The sequence below is a fragment of the Balaenoptera ricei genome, chromosome 8 (genome assembly GCF_028023285.1).
Source record: "Balaenoptera ricei isolate mBalRic1 chromosome 8, mBalRic1.hap2, whole genome shotgun sequence".
NCBI lineage: Eukaryota > Metazoa > Chordata > Mammalia > Artiodactyla > Balaenopteridae > Balaenoptera > Balaenoptera ricei.
Window position 1 is genome coordinate 66,049,097 of NC_082646.1, and position 17,707 is coordinate 66,066,803.

Genomic DNA, 17,707 nt, shown 5'->3' on the forward strand with positions numbered 1-17,707 from the left:
GCATCAGTAGTTAATGCAGTATTGACTGCATTACACGCTCCCGTGCCTCCCCTTGCTAATGCCAATTGCATCACCTTGTACAGTCACTGGCTTGCTTAGCCAATAGCCGTTAAAAGCAATCCAAATCATGAATCATATGGGAAACTTTTAGCAAGACACTGCCATCCGAGGAGACAATTTACAGTTGAGTTAATCTGGGTACATTAGCAAGACACGGATTCTGGACGACAGACCAATTTATGTTGTTTCCCTGTCCCCCCCCTTAGTGCTCCGCGTGGGCAGATGAATGGAAGAGCAGGGAACAGACAGAAGCACCTGCTTTTTTACCCCAGGCTCTGGGAGCGGGTGGGGGAGACCCATCTTTACAGGCTCCTTGCCTGGCTGAGTTTAGGCAGGAAGGGGACACGGCTGTACGTGCTGCTCAGGTTCTGTGATGCCTTGTTTCCCTGTAGTGAGGAGGTGGCTGCAGCCCAGGCTGGCCTGGTAGGTGCAGATGGAGACCTTCCTCTTCTAGGCATACAGTGGGTGCCAGGCCCGGTCCCTACCCTGCCAGCCCCATAAGGCCTTTACCAGCCCTCAGCAGGCAGCAGTGTCCACTGGGCTCTGCCGTCCTGCTGATGGGCTGGGATCTGTGGTGTGGAAGAGCATCAGGGCCCACTCCCTGCCTTCCCCCCAGGGCTGTGGAGGTCCTGGACACAGGAGAGGCCGCCAGTACCCTCTGTGGTCCAGAGCATGACGGGATATTCTAGGAGGTCCAGCTGGTCAGCACCCAAGCACAGCCGAGAGCCTGCCCTCGTGGATCAACCGAGTCAGCTGTGGACGCTGCACTCAGTAGTCGTTGACAACTGAAGGTGCACCGTCTGGTCCTCCTCAGCCCAGCTCCAATCTCTTTAGGTGTTTTTGACTTATTAAAAATGCCCTAGGAATTATGTCTGATGTTTAGTTCCACAGCCTGCCTGCTGCTTCCTGTGGTCACCCCAGCCCTCCTGCTGGGCCTCTGCAGAGGCAGCTTACACCCGGACCTGTCCTTCTGCAGCATGCACCTGGGGACACCCCTTGGGGGTGCCCTTGGCATCCTCCCCTGCCCAGTCCCTCACAACCCAAGGCTCTCACAGTTCTTGGGGCTGCTCAGACCCTCTGCTGCCTGCCCCTGCTCAAGGGCCTTTTCTCCCACAGCGTGAGGGCTAATTTGCCTCTCAGGACTCAGGGCTGTAACTCCCCTTGCTCCCCTGGGGCTGCAAACCTCCCTGGAAAGCCCACAGCCTGGTGCCAGCCCAAGAGCAGGTGCCAGGGGAAGAAGGGCTGTTTCTCCAGGAAAGTTGGAGCTGGGCTTCCGTTGCTGACAGGCAGGCCCGACGGCATGTAGAAAGGCAGGACCCTGAGTTCCAGTAAAGTGGAGCTGCCTAGGCCAAGAGCAAGCATCCAAATGAAAGCAATTAATCTTAAAACCTGAAGTTTAACCGTTTGCAAAACAGATCTCTCCTCTCTGTGGTGGCCCTTCACTGCTCGACCTAATGGATTACTTTATTAATAATGCACTGTGCTTAAAAGCAAAAAAAAAAAATTTTTTTTCTGACGATTCAATACTTCAGAAAGTCTCTTAAACCCGTTGCTACGGCAAAGCGATTGATATTTTATTATCTTTCAGAAGTGCAACATGAAAGCCCTGCAGCCCAGCAGAGCAAGAGCTTTGGTCCTCAGCAGCTGGCGGACCTGACTTCAACCAGAGGAGCCCCGGCCTCTTCCGACAAGATGCTGTCAGGTGGAGAAAAGGCATTGGGGGTGGTTAACAGGAGCCTGAGTTCCCGCTGCAGCCAGACAAAGGGTGCAGTCCGCAGCCCTGAGGAACACACCCCTTGGGGGCCCTGGGGACCAATGCTGACTCCCAGCCCAGACGGCCACCTGCTGGGAGGGCATAAGTGCAAGGAAGGATTTAGGCAGCAGGTGTGGGGGGAGGGTGAGTATATCCAGAGCCTTTCTCCCTCCCCCAACTGAAGGTACCACCTTCAAGGTTTCCTGGAACCAGAAGATGCTAGACTCCAATGGGGAGTGGAGGGTGGATTTTATGAGCAGAAAGGTTGCTTTTGGAAGACAGCTCTAGGCTGAGCAGGACAAGAATCAAATGGCTCCTCAGGACCTAAGCCAGCCTTCTTCCTTGTGCTGTGATGTGTCCCAGAGCTCAGTGACATCAACAGTACAGAGCACCATATGGTTTAGCCTGGACAGGGTGGGGGGCTTGTGGGGCAGTGCGAGCTCTCCTCCACAGGTCTGGCGAAGACTAGGGAAAATACATATGCCCAGGGTGTAGGCAGGAGACGGGCTAAAATGACCTCCAGAGAGCAATTCCCATTCAGGGCTCATCTGGAAACCTTTAGTATCACAAAGCCCGGGGCACTCTGGGTGCCTGCACAGAGTGCAAGACCCGAGGTGGTGGTGGTGGTGGCGTCATCTTATTGGCGGGAGACCAGTCTCCCTGCCTGAGGCTGCCCACGTATAGGGCCTGGGTCTTCTGGATTTCTGGCTTGGGCCTGGGGAGCCAAGCATGCCAGACAATCTCGGCTAAAGACATACCCTGATTTCCACATGCTCCCCATGGTGGGAGTACCTCCAAACACCAAGGAAGGACCCTCTGCCCTGGCTCCTCATTTTACCAAGAGGGAAAGTGAAGAGATGGGCATGACTGGTCCGAGATTACACAGGGAGTTAGTGGAGAAAGGAGCTAAATCAAGGTCTCCTCCCTCCTTATCTGGCCTGACCCCAGACCCCTTCTTCTCTTTTTCAATCTGTACACAACTACACCAGCCCAGCCCTCTGATGGCCCACATGGGGCTCCAGGGGAGGGGTCCATGAAGAGAGAAAAGCATACAGGAGATGGATGTCACACCCCAGCCAGACCCTGGACAATGGATTCTTTTGGCCAGAGCATTTAGTTCCCCCTCCCTCTCTTTCCACACTCACGCTGAGAAATGGCCTTGCGGGCCACAGGGCTCCCGCACATGCCACCCCCAGGCCAGATATTTTAAATGTCCCTCCCTGCTGGAGGTCTCAGAAGGTGGGAGGGGAGGCTAGGGGCATCAGCACATGGTGGCAGCAAAGTGAACATCCTGTGTGACCTTAAGTCACTTAACTTCAGATTTTCACCAAGTGACCATGTCAGTAGCACCACTGACCTGGAGGGCAAGAGGGCACAGACCTCTACTACTCACTAGTAGAGGTCAGAAGATGTCACTCTAAGAGGATTCCCGCTGACTCACAGAAAACCCACCTTCTCAGTTCCTTACCAGTAGAACCCAGGTGATGGCGTGGGTGCTAACAATTAAAATCACATCTCCCTCCCGACAACACTAACAAACTTAACAAGCCAGGTAACCTTCACCTACAGGGCAGGAGGGCCTGGAACAGCCAGGGAATGACCCCTCTTGACCCTGAGGGCTGCCCTTGGGTCACAGGGCAACCCTGGTTTTACCCTCAAGGGGACTGGGTTCTCCAACCTCTCCTGCACATACCAGGACAATTACTGCAGGGCACTCCCAGTCAGGAAGGCTTTGGGGTGTGTGGGACCACCATGGGTCCCTCTGTTCTGACCTCCTGGGCGCAGTGAGGCTCTTGGCCAGGGCAAGTCCATGCCGCTCCTGCACTCGTGCTACTGGCCGGGAGCAGGACACTTTCTTCCTCTGGGCCAAACTCCTGCCTCCGATTTCAAGAGACAGGGAGACAGTGGGAATCACAGGAGGCAACCCTTTTTCTCACCGAGCTTTCGGGCAGCTGTCTCCCCGAGGGTCCGGCCGGCCTTTCCCCTCGCCTGCCGGGCACCCGGCGGCCACCGTCTTTCCCCGCGCGCCCGCTCTCCGCAAGCTCTGGAGTCCGATTTCCCGAAGCCACTGATTTGCTCGGCGCTCAGCGCCTCTCGGGTTACGCGGGCGGCGCGAGGCTGATGGCTGCGGTGAGAGGAGCAGCCGCAAAGACGAAAACGCTCTACGTGAACCACCGCTGCGCCGAGATCGGAGGGCAGCCGGAGCCTCCACGCGGCCCCGCAGAGCATCACACGGCCGGCGCACAGCTCGCCCTCCTGCGGTTCGGTCCGGCCTGTCCCGGCCCCGGGGCCGCGCAGCCCGGGGCTCCCTCATCTCCCCACGCCAGTCCCACTCGGTCCTCCCCCCGCCCCCGGCTCCAGCCCCAGCCCTCGGCGGACCGCCCGCCCGGCAAGCCCGGCACAGCCCGGCGTGTGCGCGCCGGTGTCCTGGCGTGTGTGTTCCCGCGCGCCGCGGCGGGGGGCGCGGGTGTGCGGGGAGTCGGGACCCCCGCCCGCCACCTACCGTCCTCCTTGTCCAGCACCATCATCTCGGGCGCTCCGTGTCCAGCCGCAGCTCGGCTCGGCCGGGAGAAGGGCGCCGGCTCCGGGCGCGCTTCGGCGGGGCGGCCGGTCCTCGGGCAGCTAGCGGGCTCTAATTACCCGCTTGCCCTGCTCTTAACCTAGATTGCACTCAGCTAGAATTACATTCAGGAGTGAAGCACTTCGCAGATACAAAAGCAGTCTCACCTACTTTTGTGCCTCAGAATTGCAAGGAACTATGAACTGCAATTTAGAGAGAGAGAGAGGGAGAGGGAGAGAGAAGGGGGAAGAGAGGATCAGAGCCGTTTCTTTGATTCTCACCTTCTAAATGGCTCAATTTGCCCAGTATAATCTGTCTTAATGTAATTGCATTTGATAGCTCATAACCCTGGCTCTGGCAACGACACAGCTTTCAGCCTCATAAAGTGTTTTCCCCTCGGATTTAATCTGAATCTCAATCTAAAATTATATTCAAAGAGATGGGGGAATCTCGGCGGCCGTCTCCCGCTGCCTTTCTCCCTCAATGTATGAGGTTTGCACTCCTGCTACTGAATAAATGCACACATTTCCCGAGGCCCCCCTCCCTCCCGGGTTAATGGGGAGTGAAGACGCGCGTCTGTCCGGCTCCGCAGCGCCGCCTGGAGGCCTGTCGGCCCCAACTCGGCGTGTGGCTCTGCTCAGGACCCAGGGTCCTCATCCCCATTAACTGCCTGGTGGACCACACCTGTCTGTCACTCCCAGCCCCTCAACTTTGATTTTGCCCCCCTCCCACAGGGCAATCTTTCTCTGACCTCGTGCCCTCCCTTCCTACTTCCTCTGCCCGAGGTTTCTGGTTGCTTCCTGGATTGTTTGGCAAAATTAACCCTCTGCAGGGCACAAATTTTCCCACTGTCTGTCTTACAGCACCACCTTTACTCCAGCAGCCCCTCCCAAGAGCATCCTGACTCCATAGAGAATGGGATCCTGTCTCAACTTCTCTCTGAGCAAGCACAGCATGGCCTTAAAGGCTTTTTTCATTCCACAACTATTTATTGAGCATATACTATGCACCAAGCACTATTCTAAGGCCCTGGGGATACAGCAGTGAAAACAAAGATTCCTGCTATTGCAGAGTTGACAATTCTTGCTCTGTAACTCAGGAGGCAGGAAGGGAGACAGTGTTCATCTCCTCTCCCTCTGACCCCTGCTTCTCTCCCAGAGCCCTGGGTCTGGTGCCCAGGCTGCCTGCTCCAGGAAGGCCACTCTTCCATATCAAGAGCATTATTTTCTTGACAGTACAGAGTTCCAGGATGGCATGAAAATCTTAATGGCTTTTCTCCAGACAGATGTGTCAGAGGCTCATCCCCGCAGTCATTTCTGAGGACTAGACCCACGCAAGGAGAAGGAAGCTGGAGTCCCTGGAGGGGCAAAGGGCCACCAATTGAGACTTCATCCCATCTCTGCCTATTACCAACAGTGAACCTTAGCAAGTCATTTTCTCTCCCCAGGCCTCAGTTTCCCTGTTTGTGAAGTGGGAGACCTGCTCTGCTATCTCCAAGGTTGCTGTGGGGACCAGAGGAGATAAAGCATGTGAATGTGCTTTGTGAACTGTGGCACCGCAGACAATGGAAGGGTACGTAGTGGGTACAAAGGAGACTTGGAGGCCAGGTCATGCCCCTTAAGCCCTGGGAGGCCCCAGTGCAGGGTGCTTGACTGGGGAGGGGGATAGGGGAGTGGTGCCGCAGCCTATGGTCCTCTGTCTTAGGCAGGAAAGTCAAGCTTTGAGAAAACAGAAGAGAGGCTGCTTCTAATGAGCTGCTTCATCCGCAGCTCAGAGAGCTTCGCTTTCCCCTTCATCTTGAATACTTAATCCTAATAGTCCTTGAGTATATTTGATGTTAAATATATCATTTTGCTCAGACTCACCATCCCTCAGGACTGCAAGCTTGATCTCTCCCCTGCCACTGCAGCTGAACTGTACCCTGAGGGTCTGAGGGAGGCTTTGGCACTGCTGCCGCTGGCACATTTAGTGCCAGCCCCTCACCCCAGCCTGAGTGAGGGGCCCAGACAGTGTAGCAAGCACAGGGTCTGACAGGCTGGCAAGGGGTAGCTTCTTGCTGTAGACACCTCTGTGCTACCTGGAGGTATTCACTCCACAAGGGCTGCAGCCCTACTCCTGACCTCCAGGGTTGCTTCTCCTGACTTTCAGGGTCTGGCCCTGACCCACAAACCTGGACTCCATTAGCTGGGGCCACATGCTCACTCTTTCATCCATGTGTTGTGCTCGGGACTCCGTGCCAACACCAGCTCTTCCCAGCCCCCAGGGTGCCCAATTAGCAGCCGCACAGCCAGCATCCCTCTAGGGAGTCAGGGGCCTTGCACCCCACCCCAGGGACTGGTGCAGCCTTGGGGTACTGAGCAGGTGATCGGTGCTGTGTGTGAAGGGCTGGCTGCTTGTGCCCACAGGCAGCTCTCTCTGCAGCCCCAGTGGTGAGCACTGAGTTCCCACACTCACCTGGAGAAGTGCCTCTGCAGAGGCCTTCTGCTTCACAGAGCTACCCAGCAAGCCTTGGACAGTTCGGGTGACTTGAGCTCCCAGCCAGGAAGAGGCCTGCTGGGTTTACAAACCCAGACACGAGCCTGGCTCATCCAGCGGCCTCCCTCTCAGCTTATGGGTAATTGCTGTGCAGGCAGGTATCTCCTGCGCCCACGCTCACTCCTACGCCTCCAGGTCCAGGGGCACGCCCACAACACCAGGGTGCAGGCCTCGGATCCCCTGGGGCTGGGGGAGGTTGTCTGCACCTGACACATTCCACAGGTGATGAGCATATACTCTCACTTCCATACTGCCAAGAGTGCTCCAAAATGCCCTTGAAATGCCTCTGGGGACAGCAGAGGGAGGCCAGTTGATCAGTCCCCTAGGTTACGGTGAGGGAAGAGGGGGTGCTCCTGGCTGCTTTACAAAGTTTTTGTCGTTGTACCTGGCAGTAAAGTCCTGAGGAAGGATTCCTGCATCGGGGTTGGGGGTTGGGGGGGAGGTTGGAGACTTGGTGCCCGAGGGCCCAGGCAGACCAGATATTCCAGAACTCTTCAGTAGAGCCTGTCAGATGTGCCTCAGCCTGAGGGCCCTGCTCCCAACACAGTGCAGCTGTCTCCAAGATGGGGTTACAAGCTGGCCTCACAGGTGACACTCAAAGGGGTATTTGGAGTGACAAAGGCCATTTCCCTGTGGCCGCCACAGTTGACGGGACAGGGTGAATCTACAGACGTTGCAGAACAATCAGGATGCCTGCTGGCCAAGTTCAGATGCCCTGCCCTGCCCTGCCCCCTACTCACACAAAAGCAGCCCATGCACAGAGATTTGCAACCAGCTAGAGTGGAGAAGTACACGGTTGGCAAACTTTTCCTCTTTTGGTTTCTGGAAGCCCTGGACAGGCCTTCTAGGAAGCTGCAGTTACAACTTATTAGGCTTTGTGGGTGCCTAGGCAGAAACTGCACTCCAGAAAACAAGTCTCCCCACTCACTTGATGAAGTCCAATCCACCCCTGCACAACAGCCCAGAGAAGGTTGTCGATATAGGCTGTCGACCAAATGTCCTAGTTTGCCCTGGGGCTGAGGGGTTTCCAGGATCCAGGACTATCAATGATAAAACAGGGACGGTCCTGGGCAAACCAGGACAGTTAATCACCGAAGTGGGATGTGGTAGGGTGGGACAAGGGACTAGTGGGGCCGGAGAGAAAGGCCAGGCAGCCAGACCCTTCCCTGCAGACCAGCAGCTGCCTCCCAACCCCAAATTTCCCAGCCTCCTGCCTCAGGGCTCCATCTCCTGGGCACCAAAGAACTGCCCTAGCAACTGGCAATGATCCTTGGGCCAGCAGCGCTGTGAGTTCTCCTGAGAGACTGGTAGTTAGAATGGGAAGGGTGTGAGTTGGATCCAGGGGTGGTCCAGATTTTGGGAGAGCCAAGCTTCCTTATGCAACTGGGGCGGGGGGGTTTTAAGAAAAGGAACAGTAGATCACTAATACAAATTACAACAGAAGGACTCTGAAGCTTAAAATTCATTAGCTTCAAGGTGAATCCGGCCCTGTTATCTTGGATACATGGCCCATCCACGGGCCCTAGCCAGCGGAGCACCTCCCAGCACGCTGGACTTGGGGAGCTGATGGCGAGCGTCCTCCCCAGCCCTGCCAGGGGTGAAGCAATGTCACCCATCCCGCAGCTATGAAGTTCCAGACCTGAGGGACCCCAGGACAGTGCCGGGTTCTCTGGGCATCCCCCTGGGGGAGTCGTTCCGCAGTCGGTGCAGAAGGGGGAGGGCGTGCATATACCCAAGTGGGAGGCGGGGAGACTGGGGCCAGCGGGCACTGCGGGGAAGCCCGCGGCGCGGATCGGAGAGGCGCTCCCGTGTCTGCGAGGCGACAAGAGCCAGTGAGAAAGTTCCCGGCCCGAGCGTGCGGGGCTGGCGGGCTCGGGGTGGCCCGTGTGACTTCCTAATCCCGCTGAGAAGCCTCGGGGGCTGAGCCCGGCACCCCGACACACACCCGCGCGCACCTCCACCGCCCGGCTTCCGGGAAGCAGCCTAGCGGCCCGAGGCAGCCGGGAGCCGGGGGCGCTGCCGCCGCGCGGGGTGGCCTCGGCCGGGCCCGCGCCGCCGCCCCCACCCTGCGGCCCGCGGGCCCCTGGGCACCTACCGTCCTCCTGGTCCAACACCATGGTTCCCCCCCCGGGCCGAGGACGCGGAGGGGCGGGCGGCTCGGACTCCGCCGCCGCCCGCCTGCGCTGCTCCCGTCGGCCCCGCGCGGGCTCCGCGTCCGGCTAGCGCTGCCGCGGACGGGGGCGGACGGACGGGGGCGGACGGACGGGCGCCGGGAGCTGAGCCCAGCGGACAGGGAGCTCGCGCGGGCGGGCGCAACCCGGGGGCGGGGCGGGGCGGGGCTGGGGCGCGTCCGCCGGGCCGGGATCGCCGAGCCGATCCGGCAGCCGCTGCCCGAGCCGGGCCGCCGCCGCCGCCGCCGCCGCCGCCGCCGCGCGCCCTTCTCTGCGCGCTGGCAGCGCTCGCGCAGCCGAGTGAAGCCTGCGTTTCCCAGGGCCCCTCAGATTCCCCTGTTAATTAAATCAATTCATTATGCTCAGATCTGATTAGCGGCCCTTCCCCCCTTTGAATCAATTATTCAATACACAAACATAATTGCTTGGGCCAGAGGTGCCCGCCATTAGCTTATTTAACTCCAAGGACACTAATTACCCGCAGGGCACGGGAACTTTTCTCATTAATTCTGACAAAACACAAAAGCACAGCCAGAGTGTGTGCGTGTGAGGGACTGTGTGTGTGTGTGTGTGTGTGTGATCACATGCCAGAGTGTGGGCTGTGTGGGGTGGTGAGCCACTGTGTGAGCTTCAGCTGGGACTTGGGGGTGGCGGAATGTGTGTGATTTCGGGTGGGAGTGTGTGGGGTGTCGTTCTGAGTCTGTAACCCTGTCCTTGTGTGTGGGACTCCACGTGTGCGACTGTGAGTGCATCGGGCTGGGTGTGGCTCTGAGTCTGGGGACTGAGGGCGAGGGTCCGAGGCCCAGCGCAGGAATGTATGAGATTGTGCGAGTGCTTCTGTGTGTGGCTGTAAATGTGACTCCCTGGCTACTGTGGTAGGCACCCATCCCCTTTCCTTTTCGCCTAATTGCCTGGCCATTGCCCACTGCACGCTCAAACCCACAAGGGCAAGTGCAGACCACACAAGAGAAACCGGAAGAATCAGGAGGCGGTGCCCAGGCTGGGGCAGTGTCCCCCTCCCCCCATCACCTGTTTGTGCACCGACTGGACTATGCTCCCCCTCCCCCCAGTTATAAACCTCAGGTTCCCATCATCCCCTTCCCTGGCCCTCTCACTGCACATTCCTATACTTCCCCCATTCTCCAGCATTTATTCCAAAGCCCTTCCCAGTCCCAGCTCACCCCCTCCCATTTCCACAAGTGCTTGATATCTAGGCACACCTCCCCACCCAACTCCACAAACCTTACTTCTTTGCCTCCTGTCTGTAAGGCTGAATGGAGGGTGTGCCTATGGTCGACCAACTTCTCCACATTTTACCTCCCAGGAAATCTCTATTGAGAGAGAGCCAGTGAGAGAGCCCACAGAGGCAGGGACACAGAGGGTAATTGATTCCCCCAAATTAGGTTTCTGCTTTCTAAAGACCTGTATTGTTCCTGTTCTCAATGTGCACAGAGGTATTGAAGATTTCCTTTTTGTTTCCTCGGGCAATGAATGAGCTTAATCCATTTGGCTTTATAAATCAGGAAACTAATATTCGCTCCTTCCATAGCCGCTTTTTAAAAAATTTAATTGGTGGGGGAAGCACAGCTTGTCACCCTTATGCTGTCCCCAAGCCCCCACTTATCAAAACACATTCTGATTGAGGGGTGGAGAGAGGGCTGGGGGGAAGGGAGGGCTCATCCTGATTCCTCCTGCCCTCCTCCATCCTTGCACATGGACCCACACAGTTCATATTGGGAAAAGTTTGTGAAATGATTGAATTAATTATATTCAATTCAGTAAAGAAAAGTGGACTGTTGAGAGGACTCTTCAGGATGATCTCCCAAATCTGCTGCTCTCAGTATCCCATGAGCACTGAATATAGCCATGCCATGACTAGGTCTGGCAAATCCTCCTCCTCACCATCCAGCACAAGCTGCTAGAGTCATCTTCCTGGTGCCAAGACCTGACCCTGCTACTCTCCTGCTCAAAAAGCTTCCATGGCTCCCCTTTGTCCATAAGACAAAGCCCTAACTACTTATCCTATCATTTCAGGCCCTTTGGGAGATCTGGGGAAGCCTTTGTAACAACCACTGCCCTTCACTTCAATTCAATTGCTATCTATTGATCTCCAACAACAATCTCACACTTCTGCCCCTCTGGACTGCTTTACTGTAATTGAACACACCCTGCAGGTTCTTGCTTTAGTGATTCTTCTCATGGCATCCCTCTGCTTAGAAAGCCCTTGCCCACCTCTCAAAGCCCTCTAAGGAAACATCTCCCCTACGTTTCTCTAAGTGAGTGTCTCTGTGTGAAGTCTGGATTACTGAGTGGTATGTGGATTATTCCATTGAGCCCTGGAGTATAAAGTCAGCCCCTGAGGGCATAGTTTCAGCTCTCCTCTGGAGTGGAAGGACAGATATCATATGAAGAGTCTACACTGGGTCACTGGAGAAAATGGGAGCTGCAGAGGTAGGGGAGGGATTCAGATATAAGAATGGAGGCTCAGAAGGAGAGAACCTTGGGTACCATCTTTCCTCCCTCCCCAGGATCTCAGGTGGCATGGGACCAGAACCCAGGTGCATGCTTCCTCTGGATCTAATATTTGGATCTCCATGCTGTTTAGTTCTCTGTGTTGCTGGGCATGGCCACTGCCTGGATTGGTGCCGGCTGTTCCTGGCACTAGGGCATCTGGCCAACAGGACAAGAGGGGGCTGAAATTCTGCCCTCTCTCTGCTCTCCAAGCCATGTGCCTGACATGGGCTGCACCCACCAAAAGAGGGCACTTTTTGCTAATTTGCACAGAAGCGCCATGTGGACTAGCGTGGCCCTGCAATTGAGTGATCTGCTTGGCCAGATCTGACACTCAAAGAGGCCGGCCTGAGGGGTTGAGCACCCAGCCTCCTCTGCCCCCACCCTCACTCACACCAAGGGCCTGTGTGAGCTCTTAGAAGACCAGCCTCCTGGTTTTCATAGAGGAAGAGAAAATTCAGAGAGTTTAACCATGATGGGTGGTCAGGGATACTGAAACAGATGCCCAGCCCATCTCTGAATTTATATGGGCCGCAAGCACTGGTGAAGGACACTGAACTCAGTCCATGCCTGAGATTCAGACATGGACAGACCTACTGTAAGGATCCAGGTCCCCAACGGAAACCACGCTGGAGGAGAGACAGTGAGCTTCCTGAAAGGAGATCCTCATGGGCATCTAGACTGAGTAGCAAGGCCTGGAGTTTGGAGGGTCAACAATTCCAGGTATGGCACAAAGCGAGGCCTGACCCACTTCCACCTGGCACTCCCATAGGAAGAGGGCAATGGTGCAGATGAGGAAGCAAGTCAGTAACGGCTTTACTATTGAAGCCTCCTCTGAAAGAGCTGGTCACTAGGAACAAAAGGTAACTGTAAAGAGGGACAAGAGCAACTGGGTCAGCAGCTCGGTGGCATTGGTGGCAGCACATGCATGCAATGGACGACAAGATGGCAAGAGTATTGGGGAGCAGCTCTAGTTATATGGGAGGCATCTGTATCCCTAGCCCATCAACCCTACCTCCCAACCCTGGGACTGTTAGAGAGAAAATGGCTTTATCCAGAACTCCAAATCTGATAGTGTCCAGAGGGCACTTGGATAACACATGTAAGCATTCCTAGAAGGTCTTACACCTTTTTGGAGAAGAGGATCCAGAAGAAGAGAATCAGAGCATGAGAATTCAGGGCTAATTGTTGTAAATGTGTAAGATCTGGTACCCAGCATAGGTATGGGCTCCATATTCCAACCTGTTGTAGCTATGTGACTGGCATGAAGGGAGAGGCTGTGGGAGCAGGAATGGGCCGGAACAGCCCCCACTGCCAGCTTTCCCTGGTGGGGGTGGAGATCAGCAGGAGATGCAAAGGGCATCATTAACATCAGGCCAACCAAAGGCTTTGTTCCCACTGCCCCTCGCTGCCCGGAAGGTCTCCTGAAGCCACACACGCTCTCCCATGCTCCTGAACTTCTGTTTCATTTCTCTTCTTGTCTCCCCAATTGTCTGATTCATCCCCCTGCTCCACTGCAGTCTCAGCAGATGATGTCACCTCCTACCCTATGAGATGAGAGGTGTTAGACAGAAAGGCCCACCTCCCCCTGCCGAACACCTTCCCCTGGGGTTCTGTCCACGGCTCTTGGGGTGTATAGCCCTTACTCAGGATTTCTCCTTTGAGTTCTACTCCAGTATTTCCAAATGTCCCCTTGATATTTCCACTTGGCTGTTTCAAAGGTATCTTAAAATTTAAAATACAAATTGAGCTCATGATTTTCTTCCCAAATCTTTCTTCATCTTGTTCCAGTAAACCAGCCACTCAGTTCTTAACACCAGAAATCTGGAAGTAAAGCAGAATTTCAACCAAGCCAGCAAAAGGAACCAAAAAGAAGTGTGTATGTGTGTGTGTGTGTGTGTGTGTGTGTAAGAAACAGCAAATATATGGAATAAGATGGAATAAGTAAAGTATATCAGTATATTACACTAAATGTGAAGAGACTGAATTTCCCTATCAAAAAACAGTTTGTCTAAGTTAAAACATAAAATATAGCCAAATGTTGTTTACAAGAAATATTCCCAAAACAAGGTGACAAAGAAGACTGAAAATAAAGCAATGGGCAAAGATACACCTAGTAAATGCAATCAGAGAGGGAGAAGGGACACCAATATTAATGTCAAATAAGACTAATTTCAAGGCCAAAAGTATATACTGCTTGGTAATTAAGAAACACTCCCTTAAATTACTACTGGATCAAAAATAAGATCAAAACTGAAATTATAAATCACCTAGTATAACAGCATACCATACAGAACTTATGACACACAGCTGTACTCAGAGGAAAAAATATAGCCTTAAATGCTTTTTTACTTTTTCTATATATTTATTACAGTTATAACAGAGGTCTTTTAAAACAGTTGCATCTGGGCTTCCCTGGTGGCTCAGTGGTTGAGAATCTACTTGCCAATGCAGGGGGCACGGGTTCGAGCCCTGGTCTGGAAGGATCCCACATGCCGCGGAGCAACTAAACCCGTGAGTCACAGCTACTGAGCCTGCGCGTCTGGAGCCTGCGCTCCGCAACAAGAGAGGCCGCGACAGTGAGAGGCCCGCGCACCGCGATGAAGAGTGGCCCCCGCTCTCCGCAACGGGAGAAAGCCCTCGCACAGAAACGAAGCCCCAACACAGTCAAAAATAAATAAATAAATAAACTTAAAATAGTTGCATCTTAAATGCTTTTAACATTAAAAAAAGACTAAAAGAAAATTTAATTAATATTTAATCTAAGAAATCAGAAAGAGAACAAAGCCAAAAGAAAATAGATGAAATTAACAAAGTTAAAAATCAGAAATTAATTCAATAGAAAATAAACAAATAATAGAAAAATAATTAAAAGAAAAAATGAAAGTCCAACCCTGGTTCTTTGAAAAGACCAACAAAATAGATAATTTTTTTCAGGCAAACCTGCTTAAGAAAAAAAAGAAAGCAAAAACATACAATATTAGATATAAGAAAAGAGGTATATCACAGGTACAGGAAAGGTTAAAGAATTATAACAATAATGTTTGTAAGCCTATGAAAATAAATGTGAAAACTTAGACAAAATAGATGATTTCCAACCAAAGTAGAAAACTGTGAAAAATTGAGCACAGAAGTTGATATCCTGAATAGGCCAATAGCAGAAGATTTGTTTTTTAATGAAAACTCTGCTATTAAAACATTACAAGATACCACATGATCCAGCAATTCCACTCCTGGGCATATACTCAAAAGAATTGAAAGCAAAGTCTTGAAGACATAGTTGTACACCCCTGTTCATAGCAGCATTATTCACAATAGCCCAAAGGTGGAAGCAACTCAAGTGTTCATCACTGGACAAATAGGTAGACAAAATGCCGTATATATATGATGGAATATTACTCAGCCTTAAAAAGGAAGGAAATTTTGACACATGCTACAACATGGATGAAACTTGAGGACATTATGCTAAGTAAAGTAAGACCATCGCAGGAAAACAAATACTACATGACTTCACTTATATTGAGGTATCTAGAATAATCAAATTCATAGAGACAGAAAGTAGAATTGTGGCTGCCAGGGGCTGAGGGAAGGGAGAAATGGGGAGTTTTTGTGTAATGGGTATAGAGATTCAGTTTTGCAAGATGAAAAGAGTTCTGGAGATTGATTACATAACAATGTGCATGTACTGAACCCTACTGACCTGTACACTTAAAAATGGTTGAGATGGTGGATTTTATGTTTGTGTATTTTACCATAATTAAGAATAAAATTAAAAATATCTCAAGGGGCTTCCCTGGTGGCGCAGTGGTTGAGAATCTGCCTGCCAATGCAGGGTACACAGGTTCGATCCCTGGTCTGGGAGGATCCCGCATGCCGCGGAGCGGCTAGGCCCGTGAGCCACAGTTGCTGAGCCTGCGCGTCTGGAGCCTGAGCTCTGCAACGGGAGAGGCCGCGATAGTGAGAGGCCCGCGCACCGCGATGAAGAGTGGCACCCACTTGCCGCAACTGGAGAAGGCCCTCGCACAGAAACGAGGACCCAACACAGCCATAAATAAAATAAATAAATAAATAAATAAAAACCCAAAAAATATCTCAAGCCACAGATTATAGTAAAAATGAGGTTTATATAACCTTTAAAAACAGGTGATTTTTAATGTTACCTAAACTATTTCCAGACAAGAGAAAAAGTTGGAAAGTTTCTTGGTTTGTTTTATTAGCTAGCATTTTCTTAATTCCCAAAACTTATAAAGATTGAACAAAAAAAGGAAGAAAAAAATCACAGACCAGTTTGAATGAGTGCAAAATTTGAAATAAGATATTAGCTACTAGATATGGGAAAAGTATCAAAAGTTTACACCATACAAAGAAGGGTTTATTTTAACACCAAAAACATAATTCGGCATCAGGAAATCTATCAATATAAGTCAGTGCATCAACAAATGAAAGGAACAAAATATGATTATAGTAATAGATGCCAAAGATCATTTGATAAAATTCAGCAAATATTGCTAATAAAATACAAAACAAAGAAAAATAGTAGAAAATTACTTCAATTTGATAAAGACTGTTTACCAAAACCCAATAGCAAATATATGACATTCAGAAGCTCTTTCCAGAAATTGGGAACAAGACAAGATGCTCATTATCATCACTAATGTTTAACATTTTTTGGAGATTTTAACTAATTCAATAAGACAAGAAGATAAACTAATCGGAATAAATAGCTGATTTTTTAAAAAAGACAAGAACATGTTTGCTTACAAATGATGTGATTGTATATCAAGAAAATCCAATAAAATTTAGTTTAAAAGCTACTAGAATTAGTTAGATAATTGGGAAGGTGGCTAAATACAAGGTAAATAGAAATCTATAGGTTTTTTTTCTCAATGCAATGATATAATAGAAATGGAAATGACAAAAGAGATCATTTGCAATAGTGACAAAACTGTAAAATACCAAGGAATGATTTTAAAACAACAACCATCACAAAGATAAAGTTCTTTGAAGAAAGTTATGAAATCATATTGAAGGACATATAACAAGATCTGAACTTATAGAAAGATAGCCATGTTTCCAGGAAAAGACTTATTCTCATAAAAAGCGAATCCTTTCAAAAACAGATTTAATGCAATTTCCATTAGAATCCCAAATTAAAAGTACTTTAGAAGTGTAAAAAATTAATTTAAAGTATACTTGAAAAATAAATATCTGAGGCTAGTTAGGAAAACATGAAAAGAAAGATTAGTTGAAGGGAAATTGCATTATTAGATAATAAAACATACTGCAAAGCCACCGTGATCTGAACAGTACAGGATTAAGCTAGGAAGAGACAAATAGATCAGAGGAACAAAGAGCCAATAAATAGATCCAAATTAGAAAGGAATTTAATATATGATAAAAGTTTCAATTCATCAGAGAAAACAAATAATAGATGGTACTACTATCTGAATAGACAGTTCTCTAAGGAAGATATACAAATAAGACAATAAGCACCTGAAAAGATGCTCAACACCATTGGAAATGCACACCAAACCACAATAAGATACCACTTCACACCCACTAAGAAGCTAAAACCAAAAAGTCAGATAATAACAAATGCTGCTGAAGATGTGGAGAAATTGGAACTCATAACTGCTGGTGGGAATGTGAAATGGTGCAGCCACTTTGGAAAACAGCCTGGTAATTCCTCAAAAGCTAAACATGGAATCACCATATGACCCATTAATTCCACTTCTGGGTATATAGACAAGAGAACTGAAAACACGTCCACACAAAAATTTGTACAGTGATGTTTATAGCAGCATTATTTATAATAGCCAAAAGGTGGGAAAAAGCCAAATGTCCATCAACTGACAAATGGACATTACTGGGCCATAAAAAGGAATGAAGTACTGATACACGCCACAAAATGGATGAGCCTTGAAAATGTTATGCTGTGTGAAAGAAGGCAGTCACAAAAGTCTACATGTTATATGAGTCCATTCATTCAAAATGTCAAGAGTAGGCAAGTCAGTAGAGACAGAAAACAGATGAGTGGGGGTAATAGTGGGATGACAGCTAAAAGGTACAGGGTTTTTTTTTGAGGTAATGAAAGGTTCTAAAGTTGACTGTGGTGAT

The 17,707-nt window shown here is 50.8% G+C and overlaps 1 protein-coding gene across 3 annotated transcripts in view; it reads right to left on the reverse strand.

The window, feature by feature from the left end:
- Positions 1-9,132, reverse strand: part of LMO1 (LIM domain only 1) — a 52,352-nt gene extending 43,220 nt beyond the window's left edge. For 2 of the 3 annotated variants that reach the window (XM_059929535.1, XM_059929532.1), the window contains exons 1-2: positions 9,004-9,132; positions 4,317-4,576 (exon numbers count right to left, since the gene is read on the reverse strand). In XM_059929535.1, the coding sequence (XP_059785518.1) occupies positions 4,317-4,341 (25 nt within the window). In that variant the 5' untranslated portion in view covers positions 4,342-4,576; positions 9,004-9,132. The remainder of the gene's footprint in view (positions 1-4,316; positions 4,577-9,003) is intronic. The other variant, XM_059929533.1, reaches the window with a different exon arrangement.
- Positions 9,133-17,707: the final 8,575 nt, after the last annotated feature.